At 53.1% G+C, this 17,165-nt stretch overlaps 7 protein-coding genes across 7 annotated transcripts; 5 read left to right on the top strand and 2 right to left on the bottom strand.

The window, feature by feature from the left end:
• Window positions 1-1,485: 1,485 nt before the first annotated feature.
• Window positions 1,486-1,920, top strand: CPAR01_08747 (uncharacterized protein; the record flags this gene model as incomplete). Its single annotated transcript, XM_060493014.1, has 1 exon — window positions 1,486-1,920. The coding sequence occupies one exon, from the start codon at window positions 1,486-1,488 to the stop codon at window positions 1,918-1,920; it is 435 nt and encodes a 144-aa protein (XP_060349384.1).
• Window positions 1,921-6,466: 4,546 nt separating this feature from the next.
• Window positions 6,467-6,586, top strand: CPAR01_08746 (uncharacterized protein; the record flags this gene model as incomplete). Its single annotated transcript, XM_060493013.1, has 1 exon — window positions 6,467-6,586. The coding sequence occupies one exon, from the start codon at window positions 6,467-6,469 to the stop codon at window positions 6,584-6,586; it is 120 nt and encodes a 39-aa protein (XP_060349383.1).
• A 1,391-nt stretch (window positions 6,587-7,977) lies between these two features.
• On the bottom strand, window positions 7,978-8,808 carry CPAR01_08745 (uncharacterized protein; the record flags this gene model as incomplete). Its single annotated transcript, XM_060493012.1, has 2 exons — window positions 7,978-8,340; window positions 8,680-8,808. 2 exons carry the CDS (start codon window positions 8,806-8,808, stop codon window positions 7,978-7,980), a joined length of 492 nt encoding a protein of 163 aa, XP_060349382.1.
• Window positions 8,809-9,262: 454 nt separating this feature from the next.
• Window positions 9,263-11,396, top strand: CPAR01_08744 (cyclin domain-containing protein; the record flags this gene model as incomplete). The annotated part of the gene is made up of 4 exons (XM_060493011.1): window positions 9,263-9,274; window positions 9,378-10,451; window positions 10,508-11,047; window positions 11,100-11,396. The coding sequence occupies 4 exons, from the start codon at window positions 9,263-9,265 to the stop codon at window positions 11,394-11,396; spliced, it is 1,923 nt and encodes a 640-aa protein (XP_060349381.1).
• Window positions 11,397-12,872: 1,476 nt separating this feature from the next.
• Window positions 12,873-13,794, top strand: CPAR01_08743 (signal sequence receptor alpha chain; the record flags this gene model as incomplete). The annotated part of the gene is made up of 3 exons (XM_060493010.1): window positions 12,873-12,950; window positions 13,009-13,445; window positions 13,509-13,794. 3 exons carry the CDS (start codon window positions 12,873-12,875, stop codon window positions 13,792-13,794), a joined length of 801 nt encoding a protein of 266 aa, XP_060349380.1.
• Window positions 13,795-14,924: 1,130 nt separating this feature from the next.
• Window positions 14,925-15,493, top strand: CPAR01_08742 (AT hook domain-containing protein; the record flags this gene model as incomplete). Its single annotated transcript, XM_060493009.1, has 2 exons — window positions 14,925-15,312; window positions 15,381-15,493. The coding sequence occupies 2 exons, from the start codon at window positions 14,925-14,927 to the stop codon at window positions 15,491-15,493; spliced, it is 501 nt and encodes a 166-aa protein (XP_060349379.1).
• A 400-nt stretch (window positions 15,494-15,893) lies between these two features.
• CPAR01_08741 (HIT domain-containing protein) lies at window positions 15,894-16,802 on the bottom strand (the record flags this gene model as incomplete). The annotated part of the gene is made up of 2 exons (XM_060493008.1): window positions 15,894-16,645; window positions 16,712-16,802. The coding sequence occupies 2 exons, from the start codon at window positions 16,800-16,802 to the stop codon at window positions 15,894-15,896; spliced, it is 843 nt and encodes a 280-aa protein (XP_060349378.1).
• Window positions 16,803-17,165: the final 363 nt, after the last annotated feature.

The following is a 17,165-nucleotide window of genomic DNA, read 5'->3' as shown; positions in this document are numbered from 1 at the left end:
CGGTAATCGATCTACGGATACCTGGCCTGCGATCAACCGATAAAGTGAGAAGGAGAGATGAGAGAGCGAGTGAGAGAAAGGGTGCGTGTGACTGTGTGAGTACGAAGTGTGTGTGGTAAGGCGGTCAAAGTCAAGATCTGCTGGGCCGGCTGGTCTGATCCATCAAATCTCGTCAAGTGGCTATTTGCGGATATGATGGCCTCTTCGCCTAGCCGTAATTACCTGGGCCTCCCTTCACCAGTCCTGCTTTCTCTCTCAAACAGTCCTTCTAGAAGCCTCAATCTCTGGCAGGGCATACTTTTGAATCCTGTTCTTTGGGACAGGGGGTAACGGGGTACGGAGTATGGATTCAAGGGACTAACGTGCTCCATCTCGTTTTGTGCGTCCTTCCCCCGATTCATTTCGACTCACTTCAATTTACCGATACTTTTTTATGTGAGGGACCAGAGACAGCAAGGCGCAGGTCACATAAAAGGGCCAGACGGCGAGATTTACATATAAATATGAACAAACAATTCTTCTCCGCCTTGTACGGAGTATATCTATATTCATACGAAACGGTGGAAAGGGAGCATGACATATCGCCCCGTACTTTACTCTCAAAAGCCACACATGGAGAGACATACACTCACTCTCACACATGAATATGCATTCGTTCCGTACCGATGACGAGCCAGCGCTCCTCCTTGTGCAAGGAACATACGTCGCGAGTTGTGTGCCTCGTACTGAATCTGACCTCACCTTACCACACCTCATTACATGGACATACTCTCATCCATTCACCAATAGCAACTTGACCCTCACGCCTCGTGTCGGCTCACCCCAAGGCGACCCGAACTTGTTCAGATAAGGTGTGTACACTCACACTCACTCGCACACACACGCACACCCGAGTCACTCTCTCGAAATGCCAGAGAGAAACTGATGGGCCGGTCAAACTGGCTCAAACCGGTCCGTTCCCCGCGAGCAAACAAGACACAAAAACCTTACCTTTTCCAAGGTCCTTTTTGGCACCTTCAGCGTCTATTTCATACGGTGCCGATCCCGTCACCTTCACCTCACCCAACTATGTCTCTTCCAATTCGCCCAGCCATCCCTGTCCGGTCTTGGGAAGCCTGAGCCATCGAAACCTCGTCAATCCTGGCACACACACACACACATACACGCATACACACTCACTCACACACCTCGCGGGCCTTTCAGGCCCCATCCCTCTCTAATATACGACTTTGCGACCAGCCTCCTTTCGAGTATTGCTGTGACTTGTTGGACCTTGGTTGCGCAAATCTGTAATTGCATCCTCCGGACCTTCGGGGCTGTGCGCAAATTCGTCAGCGAACATGAAGACTTATTCATAACTGATATCGGGACGCAATGCGCCCGCCATTGTCCGTACGAACTACTTCAACGTGGGATGCGCGCGACATCGGACCCCGATTTCACGACTCGTCTTCCGCAGAGTCCTTCCCGGGCATCTCACCAAATATGAAAAGTTATAGTGCCCTGCAGAATCAGATACGTATCTTTTCTCTCTCTCTTCCCGTGCCGTATCGTAGCGTATCACTATCTCTCTCCCCTCATATCAAATTCGTCGGCTCAATGGGACAATTCGGCGCTTCGCAACAGGAAAAAAGCGCCATCCCACCCTACCCGCAACCAAAACCAGTCCCAGGCCAGGGTTTATCGCATCAGACGGAGGGACTCGATGTGCTACTCGGAATCGCATGGCCAATCTTGGCGCAAAGGAAAGCTGCTGTCCTCGGTATGGTACGGTCTGGGCCAGCTATCGGCATTTCTCCCTTCTTCGACTGCCTCTTGCAATGCGCTTTGCGACAAATGCTCTCCGTCACACAATTGAGGACCGCGATGGCCCATTGTCGCGGGGGGGTCCAGCTTTCAACTCGCCCGTTTCCAAGTTAAACCGCCTCAAAGATACCTGGACCCATGAACCCCGGCCCTTCTGTTGATCTTGGGTCTTTCATTGCTGACCTACTGCCTACCTGGATGGTACACCACCACGTGATGCCATGCTCCAACAAAAAAAGGCGCCAAAGAAGCTGCAAGTTCCGGTATGGATCCCGGATGGTGTGTTTGTGTGTGTGTGTGTGTGCCAGTGTTTTGGCGCCAATCCATCCGTCCCCAACCATTGAGATCGTTCTCCCACCGTGGTACGGGATACCTCAGCTGAGAAAAAAACCGCCTAATGTCTTCCCATTTCCAAAGAGACGGGCAGAGAGAGAGAGAGAGAAAGAGAGAGGAGCCAGCCCAAAGCACGGTACCTGCTCTACGGCGCAAAGACCACGAACCCGTCTTAGGCGGATGCCACCTAGCGCCATGATATCCGCGACTAACCAGCGGCGGCAGCTTGTTTGGCGGAGAATGTAGTCTTATTAGGTGAAATGAAAAATACGGCCACTCAAACCCCGGGGCCCCTTCGTCTCTCACGGAGCCGTCTACGAGACTTGCTCCGTCCTGCGATCGTCCCGGGGGTCGGTTATCCCTTTTGATATCGATGACCGTGAATTTCCAGATCCGATTGCCATCCCGCAGGACTTTCTTAGTCAGCAGCATATGAACTATCCATTGTCAGATGTACAGTAGACAAAACTGCAGGATCTCAGCAAGGGAACGGGGTTTGCGAGCCACCTTGTCATTGAGCCAATGGCATTGTCGTTCGGACCAGCTCGAGGCGCCACGAGTCTCGCACATCAGGGGACCAAGAGGGACAAGACAAGATAGCGGCCAGAGAAGGATGGTCGTAGCGCGGCTGGCTCATGCACGAGGCGAGGCGGAATGTTGGCTAAGGCGGCTACCAGCATGGCACAGGTAGAGACTCCAGCGCCGGTCTGCTCGGTCTGCACTGGTTTCAACTGTCAACACGCTGATTGAATTACAGAAGGTTCGCCCGGCGCATGTTTTGATTATGTGGAGGAGGAGGAAGAGGAGAGTCCTGCTGCTGCACTGTTTGGTTCATCGATAAACCCCCCGTCCAGCTCGTTTCATGGTGTTGTTCGGATGGGTCCCCGTCCAGCAGCATGGGGCCGAGAAAGCAACAACATATAGGTCTGTCCCAGATAGACGGCCAAAGTCTATGTCTATTCAATGGCGAGGGGCAGACATCCGATAGTACACGGTATCGAGGCCACTTGCTGTCCGGACCTTTCTGCTCTCTCTGCACAGCATGACCCCAGTGCGCCTTCGCACGAGGATTTTCGCACCTGCGCATACCTATCTTTGGCTCTGTTAGTAGGGCCAGGAACCAGACATGATTAGATGCTCGATCCGCGAGCTTGATAGATGAGGTGGCTGGGGGGACGGTTTGTAGCGTGAAGCAAGATTGGTTCAGGCCGTCATGTTACGGTTGTATGCGCTGGTCGGGGGTTTCAAGTGTCATGTCGCTGCCGAATCACCATGGAGGTACGAATAGACAACATAAAAGAACTAGGCCGAGGAAATGGGCAAGGTCTTGGCCGTCATACCGAGTTCCCCTCCGCTCGCCTGCTGCGTTTGCTCCAAAGGCTCGACGGCTTGGCCTTGAGAAATCCCCACTTCAGGTAGATAGAAAGGTGACACCGACAACAGTCACTGGCACCTCTCCTCCCCCTCCTCTCTCTCTCTCTCTCTCTCTCGCGCTTTGCGACAGAATGGGATGGCATGGAGGGACGACGACATGTGTGGATCGCTCGACGCATCCACGTATCTTCTTTCGCCTGCCTCTTGAGTGTATAGTGTGTGTCTCTTCCTTTGCGGCCCTGCCAGTGAGCGCAGTGCGGAGAAGTATTGATGAACTGGCACTGGGTTTTGCAGGCCCCAACAAGTCCCTTTTCGCCAATCGGGGGAGTTCAGGAGCCGGCCGCACTCAAAAGAACGGTGTGCGATACCTGGCGAGACTTTTGCGCCCAGGCTCCAGATCCCCTCGCAGGGATGAGCTATCCTTCCCGAACGCAGCTTGTTGCTCTTTGTTTTGCGTTACCTCGCAGGTTGGGGCTCCACTGCCACGTCGAGGTTTGAACTTTGGACTGGTCGGCTTGTGGGAATGGAACAGTCGATGCCTTTTTGTTGGACCCTGTTTTTGCCCTCTTGATGGAGTTTGAGGAGGCGAAGAAGATTCCGGCAGCGAATCGACATATTTCTCAGGATTCAGGAGCAGTCGTGGTCTGCGTGTCGGCCCAGTCGTTGCGCCCATTCGACCCGATTAGCTCGTGGACCCTATCCCGGTACGATGCGATGCCATGCGATGCGATGCGATGCCATGTTCATCCACAACCGCCACCAGCGCAAAACTCAGAGAAACAACACAGACCAGCCCAACCTAACGATATCTGCGACTCGTCTTCGATTGGTCGCTTGAATCCATCTTGTCAATCGCGGGCTCTGCTGCCGGTTGCTGGTTTGGGATACAAACGGGTACCACCGAGCTAGAAATGGAGCTGTGTGGGAGTGTGTGTGTCGCTGGATTCTACCGGGAGGATCGGCGCTTTCCCGCGCATGGTGGCTTCAACGCATTTGGCGGAGAGAAACGATAGAGCGGCGGCGGCATCAGTCAAATTCTGCGACCCTGGTGCGTCACACTCGACCTACTATTCTTTTCGCATGGCTGGGTAGCTTTTGCCACGCCACGTCTGCCCCTCTTTCACCGTTCTTCCATGGGGAGTCTCTGAGGCCATAAGGTCTCGTGAGTCGTGGAGCATCGGATGGGGTGAGCTAGTCGGAATGGATTGCGACTGTGTGTGTGCGATTGCGCACACGCGCGCGCCTTCGAATACCGTCAAGGTAGACAAACGCACACACTCGCTCCCCCTCGTACTCTTTTAATATTTCTCTCCCGTCAAGCCTGAGAAGCTGTTGGTCGATACTGCTCTGCTGAGCGCGACAGTTTGAAAGACAATGAGAAGAGGCAATGCGACGGGCAAAGGGTCTTCCAGGACAGCTGGCGTACCGTGCGCTCATTCTGGCTTTGCACTGCCGGTGGGTATCCAGTTTTTGTGCTTGAAGTCTGCGACAGGTTGCAGGGGGCATGTTCGGAGCCGTCGCATATGTGCTAAGCCCTGGGAGCTTTCGTATTGAGCTAGTAGTTCCCTCTCAAACTGTTACGCAATATCCGCCGATGCTCGAAAATCAATGGCGAGTCGCGACGGAATGGTCATGATATCCGTCAGTCAAGCTGAGCTGTGCGGCCCATTCCAAGACACTCCGTCGCAAGGTGATGGAAGGTGGTGCTGTGCGACTGTAGAGCCTAGCATGAGCAAAGAGTGCGCGTGCGAAAGAGAAATGCGCCGACTCCAATCAGATGCAATTGCGGCGCCCTCCGTCCAGTTGCAGCCCCGGGCCTCGAGCCTTCGACCTTGTGCCTGGAAAGGAGGTCGTCCCGTCTAGCGCAGCTTGCGTGGCGGGTCATCGATGAGGGGTGGGAAGGAGAAGTTGTGCTCATCATGCAGAAATATTAATTGTCTGCGCACATCCCAGCCGGTCCCTGATGGTTCCCCTCGTTTTCCATCATGCAGCTGGAGAGGCTGACAAGAGACATGGCCCGACGTCCGACGAGTCGCAATTCTGTTCTTGATCAAAACAAACAAAGGAGATGCTTCAGGCGCATCGCGTTGCGCCAATGCGACTGGCCAGAAACGACAGCTCTGCAGGATGGATCTGCTCATGCCGGTCGCAAGGTGTCGGGCCAGGCGCGTACGTCCAATTCCGTCGCATTTGTCGCCAGTTGCGCCAGGTCGAACAACTTGCGTTGTGGGAGGGGCCTTGCGCAAGTTCGTGGTGCAAAGGCGCCGGGGTGCCTCAAGAGAAGGTTTTACATCGATACTTGCGTGAGTCGCAACGCTGATGATGCGGCGCCTTTGGAGGCGAGCTCCGCTACAGAGCGGGAACGTGTGACGATTTCATCACGTGACTTCGTGGTTAATTGGTGTCATGTGAGGGCGCGGTCAGCGGATCGTGGTCTGCGGGGTGAAACTGTCAACCTCCGGTCCATATCAAGACTTTTGACCTCAAATTTGATTTGAATATCATCCCTTATATGGTATGGTGGCTTTTTGTGAGTTTGTATGATTTTTTGCTGATGATGTTGAGCGATGTGTTCCTTTGAACGGCATTCGGAAGACGCGACGGTAAGAGGAGGATCAAAATCATTTCCCCCTTTTGGACTAGCGTTGCCCTTTCCACAATTGCGAAAGCATGACGACAGGGGATGGGGATACCGAGGTTTTCCCGTCATTCCTGCCGTCTGGTCTTTCCATCGGTTTCCGGATTTCCGTTTCACACAGAATTTAAGCTTCCTTTTCCATTCGGTGCTGTATCTGTCTGCTACTGGTGCCCTCGAATTTTTGTGCGCTTTAATGATTGTGTAGAACTATTCAGATGGGAGTAAAGCCATGCGAGATAAACGTGAGTAGCTAGCTTCTGCAAGCGAAATATTGGCGAACCGTCGCATAGTTGGTATGGTGGAAACAAAACGAGCATGATCACCAGTCGCAATTTCCAATTCACGAGCCCGATTCGCGGCTTTCGATGCTGCCGATACCCTATCCCTTCCAAGTATCAACAGCAGGTACCATTCGAGAAAAGCGTGCTAGCCTGAGGCTGAGATGCTGATATCAAAAGACAACTTTGCTGGCCCATGCACAGAGCACGTGTATGGCCCCGAAAACAAATGGTCTCGACGACGAACATGGCAATCCTGCCCTTATATGAACGTTATTAATAACTCCAGCAGTCTTGAGAAAATTGAGGCAAGATCAATTAAATCACATGATATATCCTTCGAGATGATTCACCATATTCTTCCCTAGTTACACCGGCATGCCTTGCCAGACGGCTTTGCACAAAAGTGTGCCTGCTGGTTGGGATACCTGGCCAAATAAGGGGAGCTGGTATGTCTCTAATAGCACTATACTTGATTCGCCCAGCCTATGTCTTTGTTCCGACTGTCTGTTCTTATCAATTAGCCTCTATTTGCAAACGCTTCCGTGGTGCTTTTTCTCTGCCATTAATTGTTGGTCCTTGGAAATTTGTTACATCATAACAAGACATGATGGAATGAGACGTACCATGCTCCAGTCCCCTCAATTGAGTCCTCAAAGTCTTCTCCAAGGAATAATGAAGATACGGCAATCCAGAACAGCTCGGTTCGCTTCGATGCAATTGTGCGCACTCGAGTATGAAGTACATCGCAAAGACACTTGAATCATTGGCAGTTGGAGGAAGGGCAAAGCAGGCGGTAGAGGCCAAGCTCGTGCCTGCGTATAATACGAATGTTCCCTAGCTGGAGCTCTTTATTGTTCGAATTACAGAAGATAGTAAGAATATGTATCCCACTGTGGAATCTCGTAGGAGTCGCTAAGTTAAACTCAACAACCACCTAATTTTGATCGTAATGATCCGAAGTAGTATCAGTCTGTCAAGCATATGTTTTCCTCCGCCGAAGAATACTCTATTTCACCATGACGTTGAATATATGAGAGCCAAATTTGTCTAGGCTCTCGAGAGAATATCTGGGTGAATAATTGCTTCTAGATATAGGTAACTAAAGCTCGGTCGCAACTACAGCTTCATAGTATCACTTGGGATTGCAGGGAGCTTTGAGAGGTTGTACCCAGGACCTGGTATTGCGTCGAGAGTGCCGAGGAAAAGAACACAACGAAGGTCAGAAAGGTCTTGTGTGAGTGAGGCAGTAATTGCGAGCGTGGAACTCCAGCACATGGCGAAACTAAGCCAGATTGATTAGTAGAGAAAGAGACCAGAGGCAACGTATTCAGGAACACCCGACAGAACAAAGACCATGGCTACAGTTCAATATAACGCACTCAAACTCCAAGGACCACGTTCGCCACAACAGGTGCCGTGGCAAGTGCTGATATCACAGCTCGTAGTACGATGGGTTTCGGTTTCGGGCGTGGCTTCTTCTGGATAGGCTGGATTGCAGAGCTGAAAGACCGGAGGAGAGGACAACGGCAGGCGAGGCTTGGCTGGTCAGGAACCGTTTAACGACTTCGAGCCTCGAAGCGATGCGTTTCGTATGCCTTTTTGTTCTGGGCCGCTATGGCGTTCCTTCCACGAGTCGCCCAACGTTCTAGAGGCCAACGTGGGTCGGCTGCCTTTGTGTTCTCGAGCGGGAGCCAAGCTAATGGTAGACGTTGCGGGTTTCAGTAGCACAATGGACAAAGGATTTTCGTAAGAAGCCGTTGGTAAAGGGAGTGTCGAGCTTGGAAAAGGGGAGAGATTATCGAAACGGGTGACGAACGGCGTCTCGCTGTAGAAGATTGGTCTGGGAAGATAGTCAGGTAGTATTTGGCGCAAACAATACAGAAGTTGGAAAACAACAACGATGGTTGTCTAGGACGGTGTGGTAGTGAATTGTGTGGTCTAGGTGAAACGATGACAGAAGACTCGTGCCTTGCTTTCGCAACGCATTGCTCGAGCATAGGTCCCCGGATTTGCTCATGCGCATTGTTGCGTAGAGACATGGGCTGTCCAAAACATGGTATCGGAGACAGAGCCCATTGGAAGGAAGCATACGGAGTAAGGTAAGGTAAATGCATACGAACGTACGAAGTGAGCTCAATTGGCCCCGCGGCGATGATGCCGAGACCCACCCATCGACCGGCCAACGATAGGGCTCCATCGCTCTCAGCCAATGAGGTGGCGCGTTGGTACCGCGTCTCCGGTGCGTACCTCGGATTTCTCAGCTGTATTGACAAACACGGAAGTAAACAACCCAAAAAAGTCCACTGCACATTCTGGCCGCTCCAACCTTGCCAGGCCGTTTTTGGTCATAAGCCGCCCGCCGTGGCAGTTACCCATCGTGCAGCTTTTTGGCTGAGACCTTTTTTTCTTCCCATCAAGAGTTGCTTCCAAACTCTACATCCCCGTCCCCATCCTTCCTCCACTTTGGTCGTTGTCGAGGCAGCCCGGGTCTGGTTCTTATCCTCTACCATCCCGCAGAGATAAACCGACCTTCCCTTCTTTTATATCCCTACCCGTCGCAATCTCCCGTCCCTCGCCCATCCCTTCACTCTGACCAACCGTGCCCGTATCTGATCGGCAGCAATTGGGGACCACGACTTTCCACAACACGGCCAACCGAGTCACTGCGGTGTTTACATGCTATCCCACGCGCAATTATTCTCAGTCCCACGATAATCACATCAACATCCACTGCGCGCCTTCATAATTCTTCACTGCCCCACAAAGGTGCCCTCCCGAGCAGATTCAACCAGCAGCACTAAGGTAGCTATCTACAAGACCAGCAGTCGCGATGGACGCTAGAGTAAGTCACTATCCTCCCTCGTAACCACCACGCCCGCGTACCTCGCCCCAAGGACCAAGCAAGGGCGACTTTCTCAAACTATCGACTAACTTGACTCAAACAGCCTCAGCGCCTCAGAGTCCACCCAGGTGGCAACGAAAACATCATCCCTTCGAAACACGATTCTCTTCACCAGCGACACAAGTCTACCGGTAACCTGCAAGCCATGCCTCGCAACGGCGCTCTGCAGGTTGCTGCTAAGCGAACCGCATTCGGCGACGTCAGCAACACCGTGAAGAACCTGATCTCGCTTCCCAGCGACCAGACTGCGGGTAAGGGCAAGGCTGTGGATCACATCTACAACAAGGAGAACGCGGTCAATGGCAAAGATGGATTCTTCAAGGCCGCTCAGCGGGCCACAGCCCTCAGCAGCAAGAACGGACCCGTGACTGCGGAGTGGAAGCAGCCCAAGACTCAGAACAAGCAGATTGCCAAGAGATCCTCCGCTGCTCAGCTTTACGAGGCTCGTCCCTCCAAGAGCAAATTCGTGGCCCAGGACCCCATTTCAGAGTCAACCTCTGGCAAACAGCCTCGTCACCACAAGTCTCAGCCTCAGCTTAAGAAGGAGCCTGCTGCGCATGTTTTGCGACGGACACAAAGCAAGCTGACCACAGCCCCTGCACACGCTGCTCCTGCTGCGGCAGCCTGGAAGTCTATGGATGATGTGACGGAGGCTACCTACGAGGATGCCGTCGAGCACATTGGCGAAGAACAGTACCACGGCCCCTACCACAGACGCTCGCTGGACGTTCCGGATAGCGAACTACCTGAGGATATTGTATCATCGAATGCTGCCGTTGACAAGCTTAGCTCCCTGGAGCCTCTTTCCGAATCACTGGGTGTTCCAAACATGTCGGAGGCGGAGGAGTATTGGGACGAGGATGACGAAGAAGAGCTCTACGACGACCAGGGCTACACGACTGCCCACTCATACCGTTCCCGCGGCGACCTTACTACGGGCGGCGCAACCACTATACTCGCTCCTAAGATTACCGACAAGGTCGAGCAAGAGTTGGAGACTGCCCGTGCCATCGTCGAAAGTACCCGTACCCAGGAGGAGGTTGACGACGAGATCTGGGATGTCTGCATGGTTGCAGAGTATGGAGATGACATCTTTGAGTACATGAGGGAGCTTGAGGTTTGTATGCCCCGCATAGCCTTCAGACAGGCATCTACTAATCATCATACTTCTAGATGAGAATGTTGCCTGACCCTCACTACATGGACAACCAGGCCGAGATTCAATGGTCCATGCGCTCCGTCTTGATGGACTGGCTCGTTCAAGTTCACCACCGATTCAGCCTGCTTCCGGAGACGCTTTTCTTGACCGTCAACTACATCGATCGCTTCCTCTCGTATAAGGTTGTATCGATCGGCAAGCTTCAGCTCGTTGGTGCAACTGCATTGCTCGTTGCCTCCAAGTACGAGGAGATCAACTGCCCGTCGCTGCAGGAGATCGTCTTCATGGTAGATAACGGCTACAAGGTTGACGAGATCCTCAAGGCTGAGCGTTTCATGCTTAGCATGTTGAGCTTCGAGCTCGGCTTCCCTGGTCCGATGAGCTTCTTGCGTCGCGTTAGCAAGGCGGATGATTACGACCTGGAGACGCGCACATTGGCCAAGTACTTTCTGGAGGTGACCATCATGGACGAGCGCTTCGTTGCGAGCCCTCCCAGCTTCCTCGCTGCTGCCGCGCACTGCCTGTCTCGCTTGATCCTGAAGAAGGGTGACTGGGTATGTCTACTCCAACAGGTTTATAATACCAAGCCGCTAACAATGAAAATAGACTCCTGCGCATGTCCACTATTCTGGATACACCTGGGGCCAGCTCAAGAACCTCGTTACCATGATCCTCGAGTGCTGCTACACCCCACGCAAGCACCACCTTGCGGTCTTTGAGAAATACTCTGACAAGCGATACAAGCGCGCTGCTGAGTACGTTGAGACGGAGATTGCCAAGGGCTTCACCCTGCCCGCTGTTCGCCAGTCTACAGGCCGTGCGGCGGCTTATGACTTTGCCGAGATCGACGGCAACGCTGGCCAACCTCATCATGGCAAGCCGATGGTCGAGCTCCAGAGCTAGTGGGACAATTGTGCTCGACCACCGATGACGCATCATGTGAGGGACTTCCCCGTGCGCCCGCGGGGCACTTGGCTCGATGCAACGACCTTTTTCTTCTCCTAAGCGACACCCGACGCGATATTGGTTGCAACTGCGGCGGCTATCATAATACCACGATTGCGATTACGGCTGGACAACAGGTCCGGGCTTTAGACGCAACGACTGATGAACCGCCGGCAACTCTTTTTACACAATTTTTTAGACCGCCCGCGCGGTCCGTTGACGACACTGGACGACTTGACGATACCAATGACTGGTTTCTTGCTCAGCCTTTCACTACTTTTCGGTTGGCCCGAGTCGATTTTGTTTTTTCTTTACTACGCGGCCAGGTTGTTTTGGCGTTGGAGGGAGGTTCCTCTAGAGGGCAAGGCAAACAAACCTTGCAGACGATGGGCGTGGCTTCCAGGAGCAACATACCAGAACCGAAACCAAAAGCAAGCGCGATCCGTGGAGGTGTGGCATAGATGAACAGGCACAAACTATGATGACTGCCTGAGGGATGGTTTAGGACGAGGCAATAACTTGTGTATGACTTATAATCCTTTGGCAAAGGGGGTGGGATTTGCATTTTCTATGTACTGTTACAGTTCAGCTAGAGGATCAGCTGAGATGGCCACAATGGATGGCGGCGTCACGGTAGTCGGGTCGGTAAGGAGGCAATGAATATCTTGACAGTATTCTTGGTCCGTTGATTTAATGCTTTGATGAAGTCATTTAGTGTGGAGGGCACTACTTCAAGATTTTGGCTGGGCGCGAGTATCACCTTGGCACTCTCGTGCTATCTTCAACCTGGAAGTCATACCGGCATCTACCTTCATACTTACCTCAAGGTACCTTATTGACGTTGAAGTACAGCTCCCTTCCCTGGCCGAGGGAAGCTATGATTGGGTCGTCAAGCTGCCCAGCGCGCCAGCTATGGAAGCTTGAGGTGCCCCACTCGCTTGGAAGCTGGTGGCTGGTTCTCCATGTGGCACTTGCACCATGGGGTAGCTCCGCAGTGCGTCAGGCCCTTCATTGGCCAACAGCTCAATTGACGAGGCCGTGGCCGCGGTGCGAGGGAGGTCCCTTTTTTCTCCAAGGCGGTGGTGGATCGATTGCTGTGAGGCCACCTTGCTGTTGTCGCCTCCCAGTCCACGGTTGTCCAGTCTGCCTCTCTTTCCCATTGCTGAATCACCCACCTCACGCACACTTTTATTTCCCGCCCACCTTACCTATCCAACCTGACACCTCAGCGCAAAGACGCACGCGATCTGAGTTGAATTGGGTTTGCCCCAGCCCCCCTTCCATCTGTCTCCATCTCCATCTTCCATCTGCCACTTCCCATCTTCCTCCTTACCTCCCTCCTCCTTTCCCTTCTCCCCCACTCCAGTCAACCTTGCTTGCGATCGTTGAACTGGTCACGTCGCGTCCAACTGCTTGTCCCTCGTCGTCACTACAATGGTTTATCTCAGGTCCTCGCTCCTGGCCCTTTTGGCCCTGCCCATCTCCGGCGTCTTCGCTGCCGAGGCGGCCCCTGTACGTAATGTTTCTTGACATCTTAGCACCCCTGATGCTCATTGCTAACCATCACCAGGTCGACACCGACGCTGTTCCCCCGACCCTCAAGGCTGACATCGAGACCACCTTCCCCGATGCTGACATCTTTGGTGTGAAGATCGTTAATGGCCACCCCACCAAGGCCTTGATCGAGTTCACCAACAATGAGGATGCGCCGATTCAGGTCGCCATGGTTGGCGGCACCCTGTCTTCCACTCAGGAGCTTCCCGAGGACTCCCTTCCCAGTGACAGCATCATCCGCAACCTGACGGCTGCCCGCTACGACCTGACCATCGAGGCTGGCGACAAGAAGGCTGTTCCCTACTCCTTTGCTCTCGACGCCAACCCCCAGGATGTTCTCCTCCAGCTTATTGCTGTCGTGAGCAACTCCAAGGGCGATATCTTCCAGGTCCAGGCTTACAACTCCACCGCCGCCATTGTCGAGCCCCCTACCAGCATCTTTGACCCTCAGATGTGAGTTCTACAACCAATGCACCGCCATTATGGTTTGATGACAACCGCTGACATCTCCTGCAGCATCTTCCTCTACCTCTTCCTGTCTGGTGCCTTCGCTGGTACTCTGTACTTTGTCTACAAGACCTGGATCGAAGCCCTCTTCCCCCAGGCTAAGAAGGCCAAGTCTTCCAAGAAGGCGCGCACTGTTAGTGTCACCGTGCCTCTGGCTGAGGCTGACACCACTGGTGTTGCCTCCTCGACTGGCAAGAGCTACGACGAGAGCTGGATCCCCGACCACCACATCAACCGCCCTGTTGCCAAGCGCGTCAAGAGCGGTGCCAGTGGCAAGCTCAAGAAGGGCGAGTAGGAACGTAGCACCTCTACGAAGCGAGCCGCCTAAGAACGTGGATACGTTGGACAAGATAGCAACCATGCGATCACAGATTGGCAACCTTGAAGAGCCCAACAAGCTGGAAAAGAGCTTATAGGATGTTCACATTGAGTTGACGTTGGAGAAGGAAAACAAAAGTACTGTACAATAGCTACATACAAGGCAAGAAGCCGATGTTGGCGACTCCCGTAGGAATTACTGGAGCTTTGTTATCGCCTTAAAGATGTACTCTCAAGAATATGTGAACGACACCTTGGATATTTCGTCCATTGAGGTTGTTCCACTAGCAACTAACGACAATAAGGGAAGAATGGGCTGCCAAGAGCTTGTTATTAGCTGTTGTCCGTACACCAAGCCTTGTGAGAGACTAAGTGTTGCGTTCGCCTGAAAGTTTGTCAACTCCCAGCATAGATATGTGACTGCCAATCACTTCAACAACGAAAAGCAAGTCTACCTTGCATGATCTGGCCTGCGACGCATCCAATTGAGGTTTCAGGGCCCTGACCTTACCTTAATGCGGTCAGCACTCTGATTACTTGTGCCAGAGTAGGGACCGGAGTGTTCTTTGTTCATGGGACCAGTGGAAAGTGCAATTTTGATTTGCAATTTTTTTTTTAATAACAAAACATGATGTATTGGGAGAGATTGGGTTATTGCAAGATTATATCATTAAATGTAGATGCATCTCCTGGTTCTTGGTGCAAGAGCTTTCAGTCTGAAGTTGGGTGGTCCTGGACTCCTGGGAGGCACCTACCCCAGAAGCGGGTACCTACCTTTGGTGCTCAACGAACCTAAGGTAGTAGCTTCCCCATGTGCGCGAGAGTGACGCGCAAACGCGCTTTCCACCCGCAAGGGTCACTTCCGCACCATGAGCATCGGACCTTAATTGCACATTTGGGACTTGTCTGCCCGCTTTCTGCGTCTTCTCTCCTTCACGCTTCACTCTCTCCCAGACTTTTTCGTGAACCCCATTCTCTTCGATCGTCGCGGAGAAGAATTGTACAGTACCTCGAGGGGCTTTTCACGATCTCTGATTTCCTGCGTAATTCTTTCCCACATTTTCTTTTTCTTCGCAAATAACTTTCGTTTAACACACACAATCTACAATGGCGCCAACCGTTGAGGAACCCGTGAAGCGCGGTCGGGGTAGACCCCCCAAAGCCGATGGCCAGAAGAAGACGCCCTACGTTCCCACGGGACGTCCTCGTGGTCGCCCAAAAGGTAGCGGAAGCGTGAAGAAGACGGTCGCACCTAGTACCACTGGCACCAAGACGCGCGGAAGACCCAAGAAGGCCGACGACGCAACCGCAGCTACTCCCAAGAAGTCTGCCACGCCCAAGAAGGCTACACCAAAGTCTGCCGGCGCTGGTGGTCGCCGTGGCCGTCCTCGCAAGTCTGACGCCGCCGCTACACCCAAGGCCGAGTCTGCCAAGAAGGGCAAGGCTGCCAAAGAGGAATTGCCCGCTGATTCCGACTCGGAGGACGGAGAGGAAGGTTAGCTCAAGATCTCTCCCCTTCCGGCTCGTGTACGAGTATGAACGTCGGCTCACTAATACATCAAGCACAGGAAACTAAGGAAGACGCCGCGATGAAGTCGCCCTCCGACGCCGCGGACTCTGCTGAAGAGGTGCGTCCTTGGCTGCCATCGAGAATGATACGAGGAATATTCGGCTGACCACGAAATTTTTTCATCCACAGTAATACAACGGACGAAAGGGGAAGACCTTTTTGCTACATTTCGCACGGGATCTTGGGATTTTTCGTCTGGCGGACACTGGGGAAAACATAAGAAGGCGTTGGGGTATCGCTTCCAATTTGTTTAGTGGGCTTGGTGTCGATGACGGTCCTGGTCCTCCCCCGCCTGCAGACCGCGCGACATGCGAGGCCCTGACCGTTACTGAGATACCATGCTTTTTGCTGAATACGAGACTATTTCGTCTCCACCCTTCTATGGTTGTTATTGTGAAGACGCAACCTTCCGTCTTTGGGCCGAGGTTGTGCTGCTCCACGCTTTGCTTTTCCTCATTTGCCCCCTTGTTGCGCTACTGTATATCGCAGTTATGGTCTTACCGTCTTTACTCCTTTTTCCACTCGACGAATTCTTGGGAGAGGTGCTCCTTCAGCTTCGCAAACTGGTTTTTGAAGTTATCCTTGCACCTCCAGCAAACAAGGTCCATCTTCATGAGGTAGCCCTCGTGGCCGGGATGACGCCTAGGGTCGTCCGGGGCCAGTGGAAAATCGCCAACATCGACCAGAAAAGGGGTATTGAAGGAGTTGTAATGCTTGCGATGCTTCAAGCACACTGAATACATGTCTCGCGAAAGTACGTGGACGTGCAGATGGTTCATGCTTGGATGTGCATGTATGCCGCTAATGATCTCGGCGGGCCAGTCACGGCCCTGGGGAAGCTTGGCGCCTGTCGGCTCTGCGCGTCCGTCGAGCACGGCTTCTCGATCTGCCTCGGCCTTGCTTTCCGTTGCGAACCGTCGCTGTAGCTCTTTGGCTACGAGGTCCTTCAGCTTCAAGACTTCATTTTGTACCGTCGCTAAGAACTCGGGGTCGTCAAAGGCTTCGAACGGATGAAGGAGGGTGTATTTGGGGGATCGAGGGAGCAGTAGCGTGTGGACGCTGGCTTTCGGGTACAGGTCGTTGATGGCGACGAAATCGTCATTGTGGTAGATCACTCGCGAGGCAGGGAAGGAGGACGGGTTTTCGATGTATACACCAAGGCCATCGCGGCTTGTATGAGGGGGCTTGTTTCGAGAATAAGCCTTGGGAGGTTCTGGGGTCGGTTCGGGCTTGCGTTTTCGTGTCATGAGCTCTGCGACTTAGGGGGGCGCGAAGGTCAGAATGCTTGCGAGGTTTCGGGGAAGATTTCTGTAGGATGGCTTACACGCATTTCGCGGTTGTGCAGGCGCGGCGGCGGTCCCTTGGATCTCATCCTTGGTGATGGCGTCTTCAGGATCCGAGTCTGTGCCCGCCATTGTCTGTCTTGCTGGTGGGATGTTTAAAGGCTGGGTGTGGGAAAGGCTTTGCGTGTGGCCCAGAGTGTGCGCTGTGTTCAATGAGCCATTCTTTATACGAAGTACAGTGGTAACGAAGACTCCGTAGCTTCAAAGCTGCGGTCTGCGGTCTCGTTGCGACCAAAGGCTTTGTATGTCCAGGGTACGGCAACAAATGTGAATGTGCATCAGGCAGTTTAGAGATCCGGCCGGACCCTTCAAAGAATATAATCGAGGTACCCACAGCGGGGGAGCTGCAGGAGAAGCCGTGCCCCTCCATCCAGTGCCAGCCGCCATCAACGTCAAGGTCGCTGAGTGGCCACTGCAAACCGCCTCTGCAACCGC

Source organism: Colletotrichum paranaense (genome assembly GCF_030867605.1).
Source record: "Colletotrichum paranaense strain IMI 384185 chromosome Unknown Scaffold_6.1, whole genome shotgun sequence".
Taxonomy (NCBI): Eukaryota; Fungi; Ascomycota; class Sordariomycetes; order Glomerellales; family Glomerellaceae; genus Colletotrichum; species Colletotrichum paranaense.
This window is presented reverse-complemented; position numbering and strand designations above follow the sequence as displayed.